This window comes from Haliaeetus leucocephalus, unplaced genomic scaffold (genome assembly GCF_000737465.1).
Source record: "Haliaeetus leucocephalus isolate CR32 unplaced genomic scaffold, Haliaeetus_leucocephalus-4.0 Scaffold730, whole genome shotgun sequence".
Lineage (NCBI taxonomy): Eukaryota > Metazoa > Chordata > Aves > Accipitriformes > Accipitridae > Haliaeetus > Haliaeetus leucocephalus.
The window spans coordinates 1325741-1344995 of record NW_010973166.1 but is presented as its reverse complement, the minus strand read 5'-3'; the positions used below and the strand labels follow the sequence as shown (position 1 = coordinate 1344995).

General features: G+C 42.0%; 1 protein-coding gene across 1 annotated transcript in view; it reads left to right on the top strand.

Moving 5' to 3' along the window:
- RASAL2 (RAS protein activator like 2) overlaps positions 1 to 19255 on the top strand; it is a 187323-nt gene that overhangs the window by 144480 nt on the left and 23588 nt on the right. Inside the window, exons 6-9 of the mRNA XM_010580720.1 lie at positions 5060 to 5169; positions 15324 to 15477; positions 17047 to 17145; positions 17975 to 18529. Coding sequence (XP_010579022.1) covers positions 5060 to 5169; positions 15324 to 15477; positions 17047 to 17145; positions 17975 to 18529 — 918 coding nt within the window. The remainder of the gene's footprint in view (positions 1 to 5059; positions 5170 to 15323; positions 15478 to 17046; positions 17146 to 17974; positions 18530 to 19255) is intronic.

Below are 19255 nucleotides of genomic sequence, written 5' to 3'. Positions count from 1 at the left end.
GTTCATGACTGAATTAACCTTTCACTTTCAAAACAATAAAGACAATCATTATTTATTATGCATGGGCTGTTCTCTCCAAAGTGAAGAATCAGGACGTCTATAGGGAGCAATAGTTAATGAGCTGAGTAGTTCATACTTGGGCTGCCTTTGAATTTGTTGGGCAGTTCATGTGCTGCTCTGCTGAGATTAGGGACAGACAGACAGTTGTCATCTTTGGCACGGAGTGAGCATTTCCTAAAGCCAAAGCTGCCCTGACCAACAACCATCCCTGAGTTTAAAATACTTGGGGTCAGAGTTTCTGTGCCTTCCCTGTGCAGCTACGGCGGGAAGTTATAAAAGCCTGCTGAATTTATCACTTCTCCTATGGTGATTTCTTCTTGGCAGAGTGAGAGAGATGAGATGCTTAACTTCCAAATGAGATGAATAGAATTCTTAGTGGGATTGAATGATTTTTAGATAATTTTTAGGAATTGGGAATTGTTAGCCCAGTGTTTGATGCTTTTGGCTGAGATGATGAACCTGCTCTGAACCTATTCCACATGCCCTATTGAGTATGTGCTTGTGCTCGCTTGCGCTTGCTCTCTTCCCCTGGCTTGCTCACACCCCCCTGCCCCATTCCCCTAAACATGTGGTTTTGAGGGGAATTTGTACTGAGCTTTGTCCCATTAGGTGTGGACCATCAAATCTGTCTCGAGAGATTAAGGCGTAATTCTTCTACAGTCATTCTCTCACTGGACTGACAGTACTGATCTTTTGCAATTGCATCCTAGCTAATTTGTCCTACCAGTGTTTTGCACTTTTTTAATTAAGAACATAGTCTTATAATTTCTGGCAGTTTGGGTAATAAGTTTGCATGTTTTTGTCTGAGGGTGTTTGTTTAAGCAGTAAAATTCCCACTATTTTTAAAAAAGTTCCATGATGATTCCTAAAGCTCAGACACTTCATTATAAGGTATAAGAACCAAACAGCAGTGTATTTTATGTTGGAGTAAGTCTTTAAGAGAAATACCTAGACAATAAGAAAGGAAGTAAGGGTGGTTTTGTCTTTTTAATGGTACAAGCTACAGTTATTAGCATTGGCAATGATTTCTTCTCTGTAGAAGGAAAAGGAAAAAGAACTTTCAGTTAGATGGTATTGTTGCAGATAGCAGTTTATTTTTCATCACTACATCTTTTTTATATCACATTCAGTATTTAAAAACATTTCCTTTGGCAAATGGAAGTTGCAAAGCTCTGCTCAGTTCTGGCACGTGTAAATTTTTCATGCTGCTCCCAGGTTGTCCATCTGTAAGCACTGGCCCTGCGTGAACTGCCAGCAAGGTACAGAGAGCAAATACTGCAAATGTTTTCAAGTCTTTTGAGGATGACCAATAAGTACACTCTTTGTTTGAATAATTTTTATCCTTAAGTATATTCTTCCCCTAATTTTTTTTTTTTTTTTTTTTTTTGTATAGTCAACTCTGGATAGGCTTATTCAACCCCAAATAGCATATTTATTTTGTTAGTGAATAGATTATGATCAATTAAACCAAGAACATGTTTCACTAATGTTAAAGCAATGCCAATTTAAAATTGTGCATGCATACAAAAATGAATATTCATGGTCCCTCTCTGAGTGGGATTTGGAATGACTCAATAATAAATACTTTTGGACTCCTGCTGAATTGGGTCAGCTTTGTCTTATTTGCCCTTAAGGGGAGAAAAACATGTTATTTTGTGTTTGCAATTTGAGTAGCCTGAGAGGTACTGGAATGAAGCCAGGGTCCACCAGATCTGAATCCCTGTAGTTGGGTTTGTTACTTTTTTATGCTGAGAGGTCAGAATATATGAAAGTGCCTTTGAAAGTGCTATACATCCTCTACTTGAATTCCAGCAATGGCCCCAAGAGAAGCCCAAGAGCATCTATTGATTACGGGGTTTTTTCGAAGGCACTTCTTTAATACCAGGACCAAGAAAAGTGCAGGAACATGGGTAGAGTTTGAGTAGCACACACAGCTAAAAACACTTCTTCCATTTTGAAAGTACCTTTTTCCCCAGCACACTATGTAGATGGGGGTGGGGGGGTGGGGTGGTGGTGGTGGTGCAGTATCTAGATATCAGGCCCTTTCTTTTCCACTTTATTTCCTATTTCAGGGGAATATAGCAGCTTTCACCCTTGAGGAGCCTGCTGGCTGGCAAGCCTCAGAAATTGAAGGGCAGTCTTAAATGTAGCACTGCCTTCAGATGCAGAAAACAGATTCCCTCTTCCTTTGTCCCCTGCAGCACCATCCCACAGGGCATCCCAGTTTCTCTGTGCTGCCCATGGACAGGCATGTGTCAGGCTCTGGTGTGTGTGAGCAGGTTGTTTCCTACAAAAGTATTTGGGAGAGGATGATCTGCATGTGCTGGAAAGATCCTACAGCCTGCATCAGGTTTTCAGTAATAAATCACCATCCAAATCTCAATGGAAGAGAAGAGACAGGCCATCTGGCTGTATTTGCTGAAGATGTCATGGGTGTGGACCTGAGGAACTGTGGATTTGGTGGGATTTTTTTTACACTTGACAACTGAGCAGGACTCACTTGGTTATTCATCGAAAGACAAAGAGTGAGAACAAGTGCGAGGAGAGACAACCCACCCACCAGTGTGTACGGAGAGGGGAATTGTGTGGTTTCAAGAAGGGTTAGGATACAGGAGTGAATTGTGTGGAGGAAGAGGGACAAACTGAATGTGAAGGGACCAAGAATAACAGAATGAGGAAAGGTAGAGAGGGGGGTTGAAGGGTGTGCTTGTTTAAAGGGAAGAGGATACATTTTGTTTCAAAAGGAGCGCTGAAAGTATGGGAAGATAAAGGCAAGTATGAGACGGGAAAATTGGTTTAGAGATGTTTGCAGTGTATGTCTTGAACCTGACCAAATGCGGGCTTTGCTGTTTGGAAGTAACTTCTTTTCCAACAGTTAACTTGGCATCCACTGATGAGAAGAGGGTGATAGCCCTTTCCTTTGAATACTGTAGAGCAGCCCAGGTTGGAAGGGACCTCAAAAGATCACCTGGTCCAACCTTTTGTGGGAAAGGGAGCCTAGATGAAATTATGTAGCACCCTGTCCAATCGTAGATAAACCTCATTTTCTTCCTGAAGAGGTCAAAGAGATGTGAGATTTTTCAGACTAAAAGATTACAGATAAACTCATCTCTGGTTGTGATGGCCTAATTCTTATGAGTCTGAGAGATGAACGAGTCACATACTTCAGCCTAGCTGAGTCACCTGGAGCCAATAAAACACTCTTGCTTTGTAGGTGTTCTGCATAGGAAAGAACAGGAGACCTTGTTTGTCTCCAGTTTGCTGATTTCTGTATTACAGGAGGCAGCTGTGGGCAACATCTGTCACCTGTACCAAATGCAGCTTGTGGAGGCTTGCCTTGCGAATGTGTTCAAAATTAGCTGTACTCGACTTCTATCCAAGCAAAACATGGATGATGGAAGACAGGGCTGGCCCCAGTTGACTATCACTGTCACTAGACCATAACTAAAGTAAGGCTGTATATGTGCTGGTTCAATCCACACCAAAAGAACATTCACTTTGAGCAAATTCTACCAACCTATAACCAGTCTATAATATTTTTAACAAACATGGTTTCACTCACATGTGTTTGGTAAGTGCACAGGGTACGGTGGCTCTGCGCAGCTGTTCTGTGAAGGAGCAGAACAGATTCGGCCAGTGAAATGTTGTTTAATCCTACTGGATTAAGAATCTCTGTATTTGCTTTGATCATGCCAAAGAATGTGTATGCATGTATGTCTGCAAGCCCTGGAAATATTTTGACACAATATGGTTTATTTTAAATGCATATTATGCTCAAAGTAATTTAAAGGGCTATAAGAGAAAATCAAACTCGCAGTTGTTGAAATATTTCTGTGATTTCCCCACACATAGAGATGCACATGCCCCTTTGTGTATCAGTGGTCAGATGTACTCATGTTTCACTACTGATAACACAGCAGTAGCTCTTGATGGTATCAACAAGGAGAGAGCTATGAGGAGAGGTTGAGGACTTGTTTACCTGGCAAAAAAAAGGCTAAGGAGTGATGTAAGGCAGCTTACTGCAATGGAGAGGGGAATTACAAAGATGATAGAGCCAAACTTTTCCCCATAGTGGCAGATGCTATAATGAGGCAGCAGCTGCAGATTGCTGCTTGGGAGGTTTTTTTTGAACACAAGGAAAATTTTTCTCACTGGAAGGGTAGTGCAGCACTGGACTGAGTTGCCCAGAGAGGCGGTAAAATCTCCATCACCAGAGGTTTTCAAGACTTAGCTAGACAAAGTCAGAGTTAGACCGACCTAGTGTTGGCAGTACACCCACATCGAGCAGGAGGCTGGCTAGATGATCCCCAGAGGCTCCCTCCAACTAATGTGTCTTTAGTCAGTGATTGTTTGGTGAACAATTGTAGTTCAGAGGACAGATTACCTGAAGATTTAGTATTTTTAGATCATAGGTAGATTTTGGGGTTGAGCTTTGCTTCAAAGCAATACCAGAACTGGTATCTGAAGTCACTAGTATGTGAAATCTCTTGAAATTTTCAATTCTGGCTAGTGAGACTATTGAAATTACAAATTATTCTAAGACTTAACGTGCTATATCTAAATTAAAAAGGAAAACCCAGGTGCAACTGTGGGTGCAATAGAAGCTCATAATAAAGGACATCTTGTACTCTTAATCTGACCAAGAATTAAAAACATGGCATGTAAAGGGGAGGTAGGAACAAATACTGATATCTAAGACTACTCCTTATTAAATGGTAATTGTGGGATTTGGGGTCTCTTGTATAATAGTTGGAATTCATTGAAGTGCACCTGTAATGTGAGTAGTGCTAATTATGGCAATTTGAAGCTATCACATACTGGAACTGTCATTGACAATCTAGCCCTGCCTTTCTTCCTGCTCAGAGGAATCCCAATAAAGCATGTTCTGTAATCGTTGTCAGTGGGAATCACTGCTGAGTTTGGACTCAGTGACAGTGCATTGATTGATTTATTACTGGCATTAGTTTCCGTGTTTCACTTCTGCAACTTCTCATTTTAGGGCTTCTTCAGTAAACGTCTGAAAGGGTCTATCAAGAGGACAAAGAGTCAGTCAAAGTTGGACAGGAACACAAGTTTCCGTCTCCCATCTCTCCGCAATGCTGATGACAGGTAAGGTTCAATGCATCTCCCAAAACAATCTCTCCTCATCCAGAAGCACGTCGCAAAATCTACATGTAGCATGCACAGAATGAGAGCAAGGAAGGGGATTTATTGTTAAACCGGCAGATGGGTGCTTTTGGGGGCTGACTCTAGTATGTTAGAAGTTGTTTAGTATACAGTGTACTGCTGACACAGGACTGAAAACTTTACTGCTCTTAACAGCTGACAAAAAGGTCGGGTTAAACACATGGACTCAAATACCTTTTTCTGCATCAGTTTCAAATAAGCTGCAGGCTTTAAATTTCATGATACAAAACCATTGGATTGATCAGCTTTAGAGAAACTTAGCTTGATGCATGCAATCCTTATCCACAAGTCAGTGCAGTGGCCAATATGAGGAATTGTGTTGGTGCAAGCAGATCAGTTCAGCTAGCATTTGCAAAGCCCAGAGATGTGTGGTGCAGTTCAGGCACGTTAAGAATCATTGCTAATGTCAGTCAATTGTATAGTTACTGCAGTGTTACTACAATGAACAGACGGTCTGTTTTTCAGAAAACTGGAAAACTCGGTGACTTCTGACCATCTTAGTGCTCCATTTGGTATATTCTTGCTTCTTTAGTTTTTGGCTGGTGATTCAGGCTGGGAACGGATTGTACATGAGGCAAGCAAAAGCTCTCACACATGGTTTTTCCTAACTATTTGTAAAGTCTCTTGATTGTTTTTATTAAACATTACTCTGTGTTACATGCCACCGTAGCCCAGCAGGAGAACTGGATTGAGTGAAAAATAGGTTGCCCTGTACTTAAGGCCACGGCAGGCTTCTGTGATTTTATATTGTTTAGTGCATTTTCCCTTCTCCTTTAGCTGAGTTGAATTCATTAGTTGTATCTGTCATGCTGTGCTGCTTCAATCAGTGGTGCTATCTTCTCCATCTGAAAGGCAGCACCATAAAATCATGGAGATAGCAAGGCTTCGGATGTTAAAGGTCTTGTTAACTTCACGAGTTACAGAAAAGACTGCTGCTTACCAAATGTGACTAATGGTGTGGATGATGTTGCTCCTATAGTCATAGCAATGGCCACCCAGTCTGTTTTGAGTCAAGTTTTGTTATAAATCCCTGTTTTCAGGGAGTTGCAACGTGGCTATAAAAAGCAACTCAGTGAGCGTAAGCATGTTAAATAATGCCACCATGTGATAAAGCACCTGTTATTTTTACCATTGTTTGTAACCAGCTTTGCTTGAAGTTTTGTAATGCAAAAAGCTCTTTGCTGTAAATAATATATGTTTCTTTCCCTAACTTGGTACTCATGCTGAATGTGGACTGATGATACTTCCTTTTGCAGTGTAAGGGAAATGCTGTCGTTCTGGGAAAGCCAATAAATTTAGCTATAATTAATCCTACAACTTTGGTTTAAGACATATTATGCACAGCGAAGCTGCCTTTTCTTTAAAACCGGACCCCCCTCTACTCCCTTCCAGTATGGGCACAAATTGTCAACTAGACTTGAATGAAATGTGGATTTTCTCTGATGGCTTGCAAAGCATAAAATCCATTGCATGCAGTGATGGCATTAGGCATAGCTGGTCTCTTCTGTCAGTCCTCTTGAGTCTCCTTGGCATGGATTTAAAAAGGAGGATTCAGGAGCAAATTAACTGAGAAGTTCCAGTGGCAGAGTCCACGCAGAGGTTTGGGGGACAGAGCCCTAGAAAGCCAGTGATGTGCAGGATGATAGACAGGGACAAAAGCCGGTGGTCGCTCCTTCCTTTCCATCCAGTCACCCTCCTACTTTGGCCTTCTACACTAGCCTTATAGCAATGCATCTTGAATCTGTAGGGCAGGAGATGGGACAGTGTTTGGGGGTTTTTGTGACTTGGTACGATCGTTTGCTACTAATGGAACAAAGCATTTTTTATACCAGTCCGTGTGATCTTCCTCCTTTCCGAAGTACGTGTGCTGAAGTGGACAGAGGGCAACAGTTTGGAGGCAAGGGCGATCATTTGAGAGCAGCCAAGCTATGTGGAAAGCAAGCTGAGATTAAGTTATTTGGAGATAAATCTTTGCACAAATGGGTATTGCTGTTCAAAAGCATAAGCCTCACCTCAAGCTCTGTTTGAAGCTTCATGCTGCAGGTGACGGTCACATATTGCTGACAAGTTCTTTTTGGAAGGAAAGCGTAACAGCACTGCTCAACCTTGTACTTACCTTTTGTTGGAAAGATTGAAGGTTTAATGGAATTCTCTTTGCATTTGTGGTCTAATCAGACAGTGCACCAACTGAATATACCAACTTTGAAAGTTTATGGTTAGAGCTATTACTTTTCTAATGGTATTTTATAAATAAAACCATAAAAGAAATTCAGTTCCACTGTGAAGTGAAACTTGCCAATAATTTCTCCCTTGCCTCCCATATGTTTCACTCTGTATCTAAGGGTGCCTGAAAAATGCAATTGGTGGGTAGAACAGCAGGAAAAACAACTCAGAAACTGTGTGGGAATGAAGCACTGAAGATGAGGAACAGATTAGTATACTGGGAGGAAAGAGGAGGCTAAGAAGATTGATTTGTATTTAGAATTATGCTGTTGTTCGGGATTTTTTCCAATGGGACAAATCAGCAACAACTGTTTCTGCCTGAAAGAAGATAACACATAGCAGCTGACTCTTAATTCATGAGAGGGAATTGCCATTCTCTCACCTTCTGCTCTCCCTGCTTTCTGTATGAGTCTCGATCTGTTGCAGTAAAAACTTTCCTGTCCTACCCGGGTGAGTCAGCCCTTTCCCATTTTAAGCAGGTGATGCTAGGTGATGTCATGGTGTTATACAGGTTTTCAGGGCCAGGCTGACTGATAGCATCTACCTTTTCTTGCTCTGACAGATACAAGAGCCCTGCCTTCAAAGAAAGTATTTTATAGCTTTATAAATTAGAATCCTGCAAGGATTAGAAGGAAATAGAGGCTGCTCTCATGTTGCTTTCTCATGCTTTTGAGGTGTTTGGGTCCTGTTAAGAAACACAAGATGTTTATAGATAAATACCTATAAAATTCCGGAGTAAGGAAGATTAGTTATCCTGGTGCACATCAAGATTTGGGATACTGTAACACTGCATGCCATGCCAGATGGTGACAGAGGATGGATGCGGTTTGTTCAGAGTTGATTTAAAATAGAAAGGATTCAGGAATGCTGTAGGAAGGAGTGATGGAGATAAGTTGCAGATTTTTTCGTAATCAGATTTTCTGTTTCAGCAGAAAGCAATTGGCCAACCTACTTTTTCTGGCTTTTAACTTTGTTTCAGTGTGACTGGGTTAGTGGATGGGGAGAGGAGAGAGCTGCAGTGGTCCTCCAGAAACGAGCCCACTGTGGGTCACCATCCAGATGTCCTGTAGAAATCCACAACCTCTCAGTCCGTAATTCGCATCACTTCTATTACTCCAGGTTCAGGTCATTTGCTGGGTGGTCTGTTGTACTTGAAAACTTGTGTTTTGTCTTTACAAGGCATTAATGTGAGAACACTTAGACTCTGCTCGGTTGTGACCCGTGCCAGATGTGAATGAAGCTCTTCAGACATGTGGCCAGTATGGCATCTCACCAGGTTATCAACAGCTCTTGCCGTAAGGCTATCTGGCACCATATTACCATATCATCTTTCACAGCTTTTCTAGCCTGCTTCCCACTGCATTCTTTGAGCTCTTCAACCCACACATTTGTCTCTAACATTTTCTCAGTGTCAGTAATATATAAAACATATTAAAAAAGCATGAGAAAAGACTTAAGGAAAATTACATTTGAAATGAGAGACCAAATTAATATTTTCAGTTTGCGGCCAGGAATTTGAGAGTATTTCCAAGTGGACCGACAGTTTTCTCCTCAGTTTTGTTTGTGGTGAGGGAATGAAGATGGTTGAGACTGGCTGCATATGGTCTCAGCGACTGCAATAAAGCTCTGCAGACAGCTGGGAGGGTTTTGCCCTGTTGGGATTTACTGCCACGTGGGAATCCTCCTGCTTTACTAAAAGTCATTTTATGGCATTATCAGATAGTCATAGACGAGCGCAGGATCCGTTGTGTGCTTGCTCAGAATGGGCTCCAGCAGGTTGCAGGGAAGCGGGTAGCCATGGCTCTGGGGTTCATGGTGAAACGGTATCGCTGCTCAAACGACAGCTTTTTCTACTTTCGGTAAGTTCTCACTCCTCCCTCCTGGTTTCTTTGCAGTATGAAAATAGCACAGACCATATCAATAATAGAAGCAAATCTTGTTGTGTTTTTCATATTCGTTCATTCTAATTTAATGCTGTTTTTCAAAAAAAGGTGGGTGATTTTTATCCTGATTTAGATGTAAGGATAAAAATCTGTGTTACACAATGCGTTATTAAGGCTTGACTCACTCAGAGCTTGTATTCATTCAGAGTATCTGTTTCTATCTGCATATTGGAGTATGGGGAAAGGGGAGGAGTGGTTTGTTTCCGGAGAGACATCTCACTCCTGTTTTGGTGAACATATTTCTTTCAGCCAATTTTTTCAGTCCTCATGCAGTTGTTTGTTTTTCAGTGAAAACTGAACAAGATCTCAGTGTTAAACCTATTGTCGCAAACCTTAACCTTGGTGCTAGGCTGCTCTGTCTCACCTGCAAGCTCACTTGACCCCTTTATAAAAACATACTTCTTAATGGCTGATGCTTTTTCTGTAAACCCTGGACTCCTCCACATAGCATTCACCTATAAATCACTTAGTGAAGTGAAACTGAATCGGTTAAGCATCTCTGGTCCAGCAAAACAAAAGAATTTGAAACGTTAATAGCAGAGACCACAGTTACAGTAGAGTGAGGAGAACGCTACTCCTGTGAAATTCAGCAGCCTCTTTGGCTGCACCATATGAGGTGTCTGTTAGACAAGCTGTGATCTGTAGGGAGAGCAGGTAGGCAGGGAAGGGCTTTGCAAATCCAGGATTCAAACAATAAGGCTTTGGGTAGGGCCTTGCAAGAAAGACTAGAATCTCAATGGAAGGCTGAAGCAATATGCTCAGAAAAAGCCAACGTTTAATTGCAGCTGACTAGAACTTGCATCTAAGCAAGTTACCCTGAGTTTCTGTTTTAAAAAAAAATATTAATAATGAAACTGGTTAGACTTGCAGAATTGTTGACCAAGTAATAGGATGTTCTGCTAATTGGCAGTTGGAAAACGAAGCGGGGTGTGGTGCCTGCAAAATGAACACTTGCACGGGGAAACCTGATGCTGCAGCACGGGTAGAGTGCACCTGTGTTACAGATGATGTTGCCGACATTAGGGTCCAGTACAGCAGGGCTGGGATTTCGAATAGCAGCGCTGAGCAGAAAGTTCACTGCATTACAGTCCAAGCTCTCTCCTGTGACTTTGCGAGTGGCTAAGTATTGAATTCAACTTTCTGATCTCGGGGACTGTCTCTAAACACATGGGTATTGTGCTGGAATTATTTGAAGCATGCAGACGTACAGTTTCGCGTAAGACCAGTGGAGACATGGGTTTAGACGGGTGCTTAGGCTGAACAAAAAATGCTTTTCAGAATTCTTTGCCTTCACACCAGTTTGGTAAAGGAAACAGATTATGGGATTCTGGTCCTCGGTAGTTCATTTCTATACATTTATTTCTTATCTTTTGGATTATTGATGTCCACAGGCTTGTTTTCCAAGTGCTCTCTCTGGTAAGCTCAGTAATTGAAAGTCTTTTGTGCTTTGTAGGTTGGCTTTTAAATAGGTCAAAATCAGCAGGAGAGCTTCATAACCAGAGCAATTAGGATTTTAACCCTTTATCCTACATGCCTTATAGATGGTAGAATATAATAGAAGTCAGTTAATAGGCTGGTGTGTGCCATGGGCGACCACTGAAAGCCAGAGCTTTCTAGTTCCCAGCTTACAACTGAGACCTTCCTGTAGTGGAAAATTACTGAATTATGGTCTGCGAGGACAGAGGGTCAGCTTGGGGTTGGGCCAGCAAGATGGTGTTGTTGAAGAGGTCTTTCTCAGCAGCAGTCGCACACTGCTGCCAGGTCAGTGGTTTGGGGCATTGGCTGGGCTCTGATTTAGAAGGAAATTATGCAGCTCTGAAGACCAGTACTCCAAAACATGTGAAAAGTGGTGAGAAGTTTAAAATGTTCTCTGACATGCTCCTTCTCCACCTGCTTTTCCCATTGGAAAGAAATTACGGAGAATACCTATGTGAGAATTGTTTGATGCTGCTGGTAACTATTTGCTCTGAGCTTGTATGTTGTCCTTTGCAATTTTTTTGTTGTATGCAGAAGCAGATAGAAAAAGCAGTGCAGAAAAAAAAGCTGATCGTTGGAGTTTAATTGTAATTTAAAACAGGATTTGTGTTGTTAATGGGGCTGTTTAACAGAAACAGATTTGTACAAACAACCCTTCCCCCATCTTTTGCATGTGCGATCTTCCTGTTTACAGTAATCTGCTTCTCTGGGATTACCTCTTTTAACAGAGACTTTAAGCAACACTCGTTTTACCAGTAGCTTCCAACCTAATACAGGAGAGACCCTGTTAATCCAGCCCCTTTGCTGGACATTGGGAAGTAAGTTAGTGGTTGGTTAATTAACTATGCCTCTGTGCAAAAGGGAAGCCAGCAAGCTATTTTCTTTCATTGTTACTTAAAGCCTTCTTCACCATATCAGATGAGGCTTTAAAGCAGCAGAGAAGTATTATTGCTATATAATTATTGCCTGTATTGATTGGGATGCTGCTTATTTAGGGACAAGTCAATGATTTGCTTTGCAGATCTATTATACCTATACCTGTTATATCTAATATATACCATAGTGCTTATAAATGCATGTACTTGTGTTTGTAAATGTGTGTGGTTGCATCTAACCAGCAACTTTACAGCATTGCTGTGGTGTTTATGGAAGATAAAGTGCCAATTCTAAGCCACTTAATCAGTTTTTTGAGCTGTGTTAAATATGGTAACTTCAAGGGATTGCTCGAACAGATAGATGTTCCTCTGCCCCAGGACCCTGAGTCAACAAAACTATCCATGCTCCAGCTGATCTGCAACAAAACAAACTGTTCAAAGCTAACTAGTTAGAAGAGCAATGAAGCAGAACAGATGCTACTAAAAGATTTAACTTGCAAGGTGGGATGTGGAGGCATGGAGTACAATTGCTGTGTGTACCTGCCTTTCTTCCTGCCCTGTCCCCAGAGGCTGTTGGGAGGCATTCTTGGAAGATGCCTCACTCTCTCCCACTGTCTTTAACTGTCCAGGTCTCATTAAACTCGTTGTAGGAAAGGAAGAGGAAGCACTTCTTTCTTTCTGGAAAGGTCACCTCTCCTACCTCTGCAGAGCAGCCTCCCCGAGCTTGCTGCCTCTCCCGGCTGCCAGCCCCCCCCTAATCTCCTTACAGGAGGCTGCACCATGGCAACACACACCCAGGAGCCTCTTCGTGTCACCCACGGGGCCGGGTGAGAGCACAGCCGACGAGAAGAGAGATTTCTTTACTGGTGCGGCTGTGACTTTTCTTCTTGCCTCAGCGTATCTGCCTGGCACGATGCTCGTCTGAAATTTGTAACCTAAGGCCTGAGGAAGAACTCCTCCTGGATTTTTGTGCCTTTCTTCCTCGCCCGGCAGGATTTATTGTCTGAGATGTAGCCCAGAGAACGAAGTTTGAAAGGAAGGGCTGTGACATGTGGCACCGCTATGATTTGGGGATGCACTGCTAAGTGGTTGTACAATTGTTTCATGTAGGTGTGCTTGATTTGTCTTACTCCAAGTGCAGCCTCCACTTAACTGGGATTTGTAAAATCTATTTTTCTTTCTCCTTTATTTGGTAATTATTTTTCTTTCCCTCCTCTTCTCCCTCTTTGTGACCACTCCATGCTTTCCTTCTCTGACAAGGAGCTAAGGCAGGACTTGGCTGGAGGCTCTCAGCCAGCTCCCCTGCATCATGCACCGAAGTATTTTGTTAGGACTGGAATTGCTGAGAGTTTGGGACAGGGATGGAAGCCAAGTGACCTCAGCAGTGCTTTCTTGGGAGGAGAAATTAGAGAGGATTTTGCAGAGATGATATTAAAGTGGTTTATTGTGGTGTGTTTATTTTAGACTTGCCCTACCTTAACTGCAGCAAGCGTTCAATTATACATGGCTGAGGTTTTAGGTTTGCGTTGGTTCAGCTGCTGCTGTAACCTGTTATAACAAAGCATGCACAGGGCAGCCAACGCATTTGTACCAGTGCTGCTGTTTTGCATTTGAAATCAGTGTCTTTGTAATATCCCTCTGATGAAAGGTTTTTGCTGCCTGCACTTAGGTCATTCAATATATTAAATGGGAACAAAGTTCTCCCTTACTGTTTAATAAATCTTATCGTACATGAATCTACTAGAATACCTTCAGCGTTTCATTTTGTACAAACGAGCAGTCAGATGAACTCTGCTTGTTGCTTTACATGTATATTTCGTGATACCCAAGTTTTTGTTAAGCAGCCTTAGAAGTACTGAAGATACCTTTTCCAAGTGTTTTGGGGGTTGGGGTTTTTTTTTTTCCCCCTCTCTGTTTTGCCATAGAATTGCTCAAGGGTAGGAGGAATTTGATTTTGCTAAGGTTACAAAATATGAGGATTTCTTTGTATAAGATATGAGAGGGAAGTAAATAGAAATTATTTATTTTTCAAAATTAAGGAAGCTGTTAGAGTTAGCTGTGCTTTTCACTCTTCCATAAATACATTTTTTAAACATTTTCCATTTGATACTGAGCCTTGCTACTGGGAATTGAATAAAAGGAAATACTGTGAGGACAAACACAGGTGAGGAAGCATAGTTTCAGAGCATTGCTTTTGTCTGCGTAATGTGTAGACAACTGATGCCTTTCTACTTTCACATCTGTTCTTTGTGCTCAGTCACACTTGCTGGATGTGCAGCCATATTTATGGACGTACTTTCATGGATCACTGAACAGACATAGGGACCAGCACAAGCTTCAGTATCTTAACAAAATCTAGACCTGCCAGGTAAACAACTCCTTTTCTGCTAAGCTGTGACTCTGTGCTCTTCCTCCTTGTTGGTCGTCTGTGAAGGCTTTGACTGAGTTCCAGCTAGAGGAAAAATAAGATGCGTGTGCACATAGTGTTTACCTTTTGAAGCAGAAATGCTAGTTGTGCCTAAAGTATCATATGATTTCATTGCAGAAGCTTGTAGTCCAGGTGTCAGTTTAGAGTTAGAAGCACAGGTGAAACCACTGTCACCTATAAATTGAGCACGTTTTATAGTGCTGTTTGACAGCAGAGCTCCCTGCTATGCACATATGTTGCATTAAATCAAATTGGGAGAATTCAGAAAGTGTTAGAGCACATTTTATAATGTTGCTGTTGTTTGCAAAAAGCTACAGCATAGTGGAGGGAGAGATATGTCTTTGAGAAGTATTCAGGAACTGGTGGGGGCAAAGAGAAGACTGCCTTGATAAAAAGGTACTGAGAATTTGGGAGGTGCCAGCTCTGGTAGAGCTCAGGGATTTACAGGACAGTCAACTGAAAAAGAGAAGCAGTACGTGTTAGTGAGGGGAAGTTAGAAGAGAATGGAGGTATCAAAAAAATTGGAAACTGTTAAAACTGGAAGAAGCAGCTGAAGAAGAAAATGCAAAATTTAAATGTAGGTAACTGATTTGAGCATTGTGAAGTGGGAAATAATTTGCATATTTGACTTCAGTATAAAAGCCTTGTATATTAAGAAAAATCAAGTGTATTGGGGGGGTCATCTGCTCTAATGACAGTAGCTATCATTCTGCATTGATTTAGAGATTTAGAGATTGGTGTGCTTTTTGCTGTTAATACACAACATTTATCTAGTGATCCAGATAGTTGTAAATATTTTCAGTAATATATCCAAACCTATCTATGGGTTTTCTTTAAATTTCAGCAGTTAAGTTCTGAACTTCTTGTTTTGCTGTTGTTCTTTCACTGATGGCTTAGCAGCTACAATTTCTAGATCAGTGGGAATGGACTTCCTAGGCTTGTGTAGGTGGATATTTCCTTAGGAGTCTGGGATTACTGGGCTAATGTTATTTTCATAAGGTTTACAGACTAATTGTCGAAGTTGTTCTGAATAAACACCAACAAGTTGCAGCTTTCTCTGGGATCTTGCCAACTCTCTTTTGGTAATTGTGAGAAAAAATAAAGTTTCCTTTCCCCCTTGTTCACCTACAGGTCTCGTGGATTGCCAAAGCTGAAAGAGTCCCGTTCCCATGAGTCTTTACTGAGCCCAGGCAGCGCCGTGGAGGCCCTGGATCTTGGGTCAGAAGAAAAAGTCTTTGTCAAACCACTTCACAGCAGCATCCTTGGACAAGACTTCTGCTTTGAGGTAAAGAACGCTCTCCAAGCACACAGCCGATTATATGCTGTCAGTTGGTTTGAACCCTTGCAGTATGCTGTTCTGTGACTTTGTAATTTGAGATCAAATCAGCAGCTGCTGCTATCCTGAGGTTTGGGTGGGGGCCATCTAACCAGCATGTGATTTTAAAGTCCTTGAGGCTAATGGCATCACTCACTCAATGGGAGAAATCTTTTTCAATTACTGTGTCTTCTAATTGAAAAATCTCTTTAATTTGATAAATATCTAAGCATTTGTAGTTTGCATGCAAACGTATGGTTGAAACATACTATTGTTCATAAGCTGTGTATTCATCCTCTCCAAATTTACCTAAAATTAAATTTAGAAAATACACCATAATTGAGAAATGTGATTTCCAGTCAGAGCCCCCTTCCATTAGCTCAGCCCGTTTGCCAGTTGCTGAAGGAGAATCTTCAGTAACTGCGGATGTGTCCGTTGCACCATGGAGCAGGATGCAAAGATCCTCTTGCTTTTTCAGCACAGGCTGCAGCACAGCACTATGTGGCTCCTAGCTTTGCTTCACGAACAGGCTGTTTGTGTGAGCACAGTCCTTACCTTGCAGGACCAACAGCGTATTCATGTGTGCTATTTACATGCATCTAAGGCCATCATCATCTGTCATGGCAGGGACGGGTGACAGTCTGTCTTCAGCAGGATTAGTCAGATGTGTCTAAACTTCTGGAACAAAGATCTGTTTACAACCTGGAAAACTGCTCTGGCAGAAAACCAGCGTATGGGGCCCATCTCCCTCGGGATGTATCCAGGAACTGTTCCTGTTCGCGTCAGTCTCATTCTTCTGGTTGGAAGCACTTTCCAGCTTGCTTAGGTTTGGGAGTTGAGTGAAAAAACTGGCAACAACTTAGCTCTGAGGCTGTTGCCTCAAACTGCTTTTTAATTGTATGCACAAATGAATGGAAAGAGTAAATGAAGCTTGTCAGGCCACGTAAAAGTGAAAGAAACCGAGGTGGTTCCGTCCTGCATGAAGCAGAGTTGTGTATGGCATCGTGTCAGGGCCGGATCAGAGCACAACTCCTTTGGTTTGTTTTAGAGTGTTGCTGTATATATTGGAGTCTTGGAAATATTTTTTATTTACTGAAAACACCATTTCCAGTGTGTTTTGCCTTATTTTAATACATTGTTAGTTCTGTTTGTCTTTACGCTGTTAGTAACCAAATCATCTGCCTCTAGGACTTAACGGGGAAAACTGCAAGCATTTAATTGCTATGGATCAATTAAGTGTTTTAAAAAAAATAAATTAACTGGTTGATTAAAGCTTTGTTTAAAAGTGTTTAAGAGGAGCCTCTGGTGCTCCTCATATGTTTCTTTAGTTTTTTATTAATTTGAACTGACTTTTTTTTTTCCTCTCTACATTTTGTGGCCCTTTTAACCTGTCTGCCTTCTAGGGTCCCATATTGTTTTCCTGCCTTTTTTGTGTTTACTTTGTTGCTTAAGCATTGCTTATCTTCTTCCTTGCTTTTTGCAGCCTCTTACATGTCTCCTAGGCTTGCCTGGACTCAGCCTGTTGTTTTTATGTTCCAGGTAACCTACTCCAGTGGCAGTAAATGTTTCAGTTGTTCCTCTGCAGCAGAGAGGGACAAGTGGATGGAAAACCTACGCAGAACAGTACAGCCGAATAAGGTAATAGAAACCGTGGAAATAAGATTAGCAGGGGAATGGAGGTGGTATGATTGGATTTTAGTCCAGCGTACCAGGGCTTCCCACAGATGGATCCTCAATTAATTTAGTCTGGGGAGAAGTCTGCTCATCAGTGTTATCAAAAGCTGCTGTGTACTATTCTAGTGAGTGCAGTAGGTCAAACCTTTAATGAACAAATACATGTCGGCATGCTTCCTGATCCCTGCCCCAGTGCCTGCTTATCATGTTTCACACTGGATTTCTGATACCGTGCACCTCAGAAGAATGGGACATGGCTTCATAGGTTTCACGTTTTACTGTGGGGGCACAGTTTGGGGGATGGGGGGAACCAACAAAAAAAAGCCCAGAATTTGAACCAGACTGAGAAGGGGAGTCAAGTTACTGATCAGCTGGAAATATCGCATGTCACCTCCATAGTTGGCATACCACCTTCGAGGGACAGCCTAACAGTGCTCTTGGAGTTATTCACAAGAGTAAACAATGCAGCGTGCCACACCAGTCTAGCAGCTTTTGAGGGGCTCCTGTGCAGAGTGTTTGTTTTCTAACCCATTTCAAGTACAGCTTTTTGAGAAGAAAAATGTTCTAGTCCCCACCTTTGACATACAAAAGACAGCCCTTTTCTTCTATTTTAGAAAATGTCTGATTTTCTAGAGATTCTGATTCTCTGAAGATCAGAGAATCTGATTCTGAATTCTGACTCTGTCCTTACCTTGGACACAAAAGGCAGCCCTTCACTGCTGCTTTAGAAGACAGAATACTAAATTTTTAGGGATTTTGAATCAAAGCTGATTCAGAGCTTTCTTCTGCACAGGACAACTGCCGTCGAGCTGAAAATGTACTCCGTCTCTGGATCATTGAGGCAAAGGACCTGGCCCCCAAGAAGAAATACTTCTGTGAGCTGTGCCTTGATGACACTCTTTTTGCCCGCACCACTAGCAAAACAAAAGCAGATAACATTTTCTGGGGAGAGCACTTTGAGTTCTACGGTCTCCCACCTCTTCACAGCATCACAGTTCACATCTACAAGGATGTGGAGAAGAAGAAGAAAAAGGACAAGAACAATTATGTAGGCCTGGTCAACATTCCCATGGCCACTGTAACCGGTCGCCAGTTTGTGGAAAAATGGTACCCAGTCAGCACGCCCACACCCAACAAAGGGAAATCGGGGGGACCTTCAATTCGGATAAAGTCCCGTTATCAGACCATCACCATCTTGCCCATGGAGCAATACAAAGAATTTGCAGAGTTTGTTACCAGCAACTACACTATGCTGTGCTCTGTGCTGGAACCTGTGATCAGCGTAAGGAATAAGGAAGAGATGGCCTGTGCTTTGGTGCACATTCTTCAGAGCACTGGGAGAGCTAAGGTAAGAACAGGCGGCTTCTATCAAAAGGACTCCCTCTCGCTGCTGATACGTGGTATCTTTTCAGCTAGAAAGTAGGAAGCCTGGGCTGGCATGTCCAGAAGCAGCAGCAGAAGGTGCCTGATGGGGTAAGGCTGAGAAAAGGGCCTCAAAAATACTTGAAAAGATTTGGGCAATTGCGTCTACCGGGAAGGCATGTAGATAGGCATGATACCAACAAGCGCTGATACAAGGATTAAAGACACTGGGTGCAAAGTATAAGCAGGAGGACTACGTAACTTCATGTTCTTCTGAAAAGTTAAGGCCTGCACTTGAGTGTTCAGGAACCTTTTCTGTATTTCTAAAATCATGATACAGGATAAAAAATAAGTAAGCAATAGATTAGTAAACTGGAGAATTACTTCTATAAATAAGTGTCTGATACAATGAGCGGCAGGGTGCCATTGATGATTCAGTGCTAAGTCAGCTAATCAATGGTAACATTGACTTGGTCAGCATTTGAAGAGCCATTTGATGAATCTCTACAGGTGATCCTGCCTGCCCCAAGGATGTTATTAGGACTTCTGGGTGCACACTGATGGTTCTCTGTGAGGCAGAAATTGGAGTGAGCCTCAATTTCTTGGAATAGATTGTAGGAGAATATCCTGTAGGTCTTGGGAAATTCTGAGAGGCATTAACAAGCATTGATTTATCTGGATGCTGCCTGCCAAGTGGGTGTGTGAGTAGTGC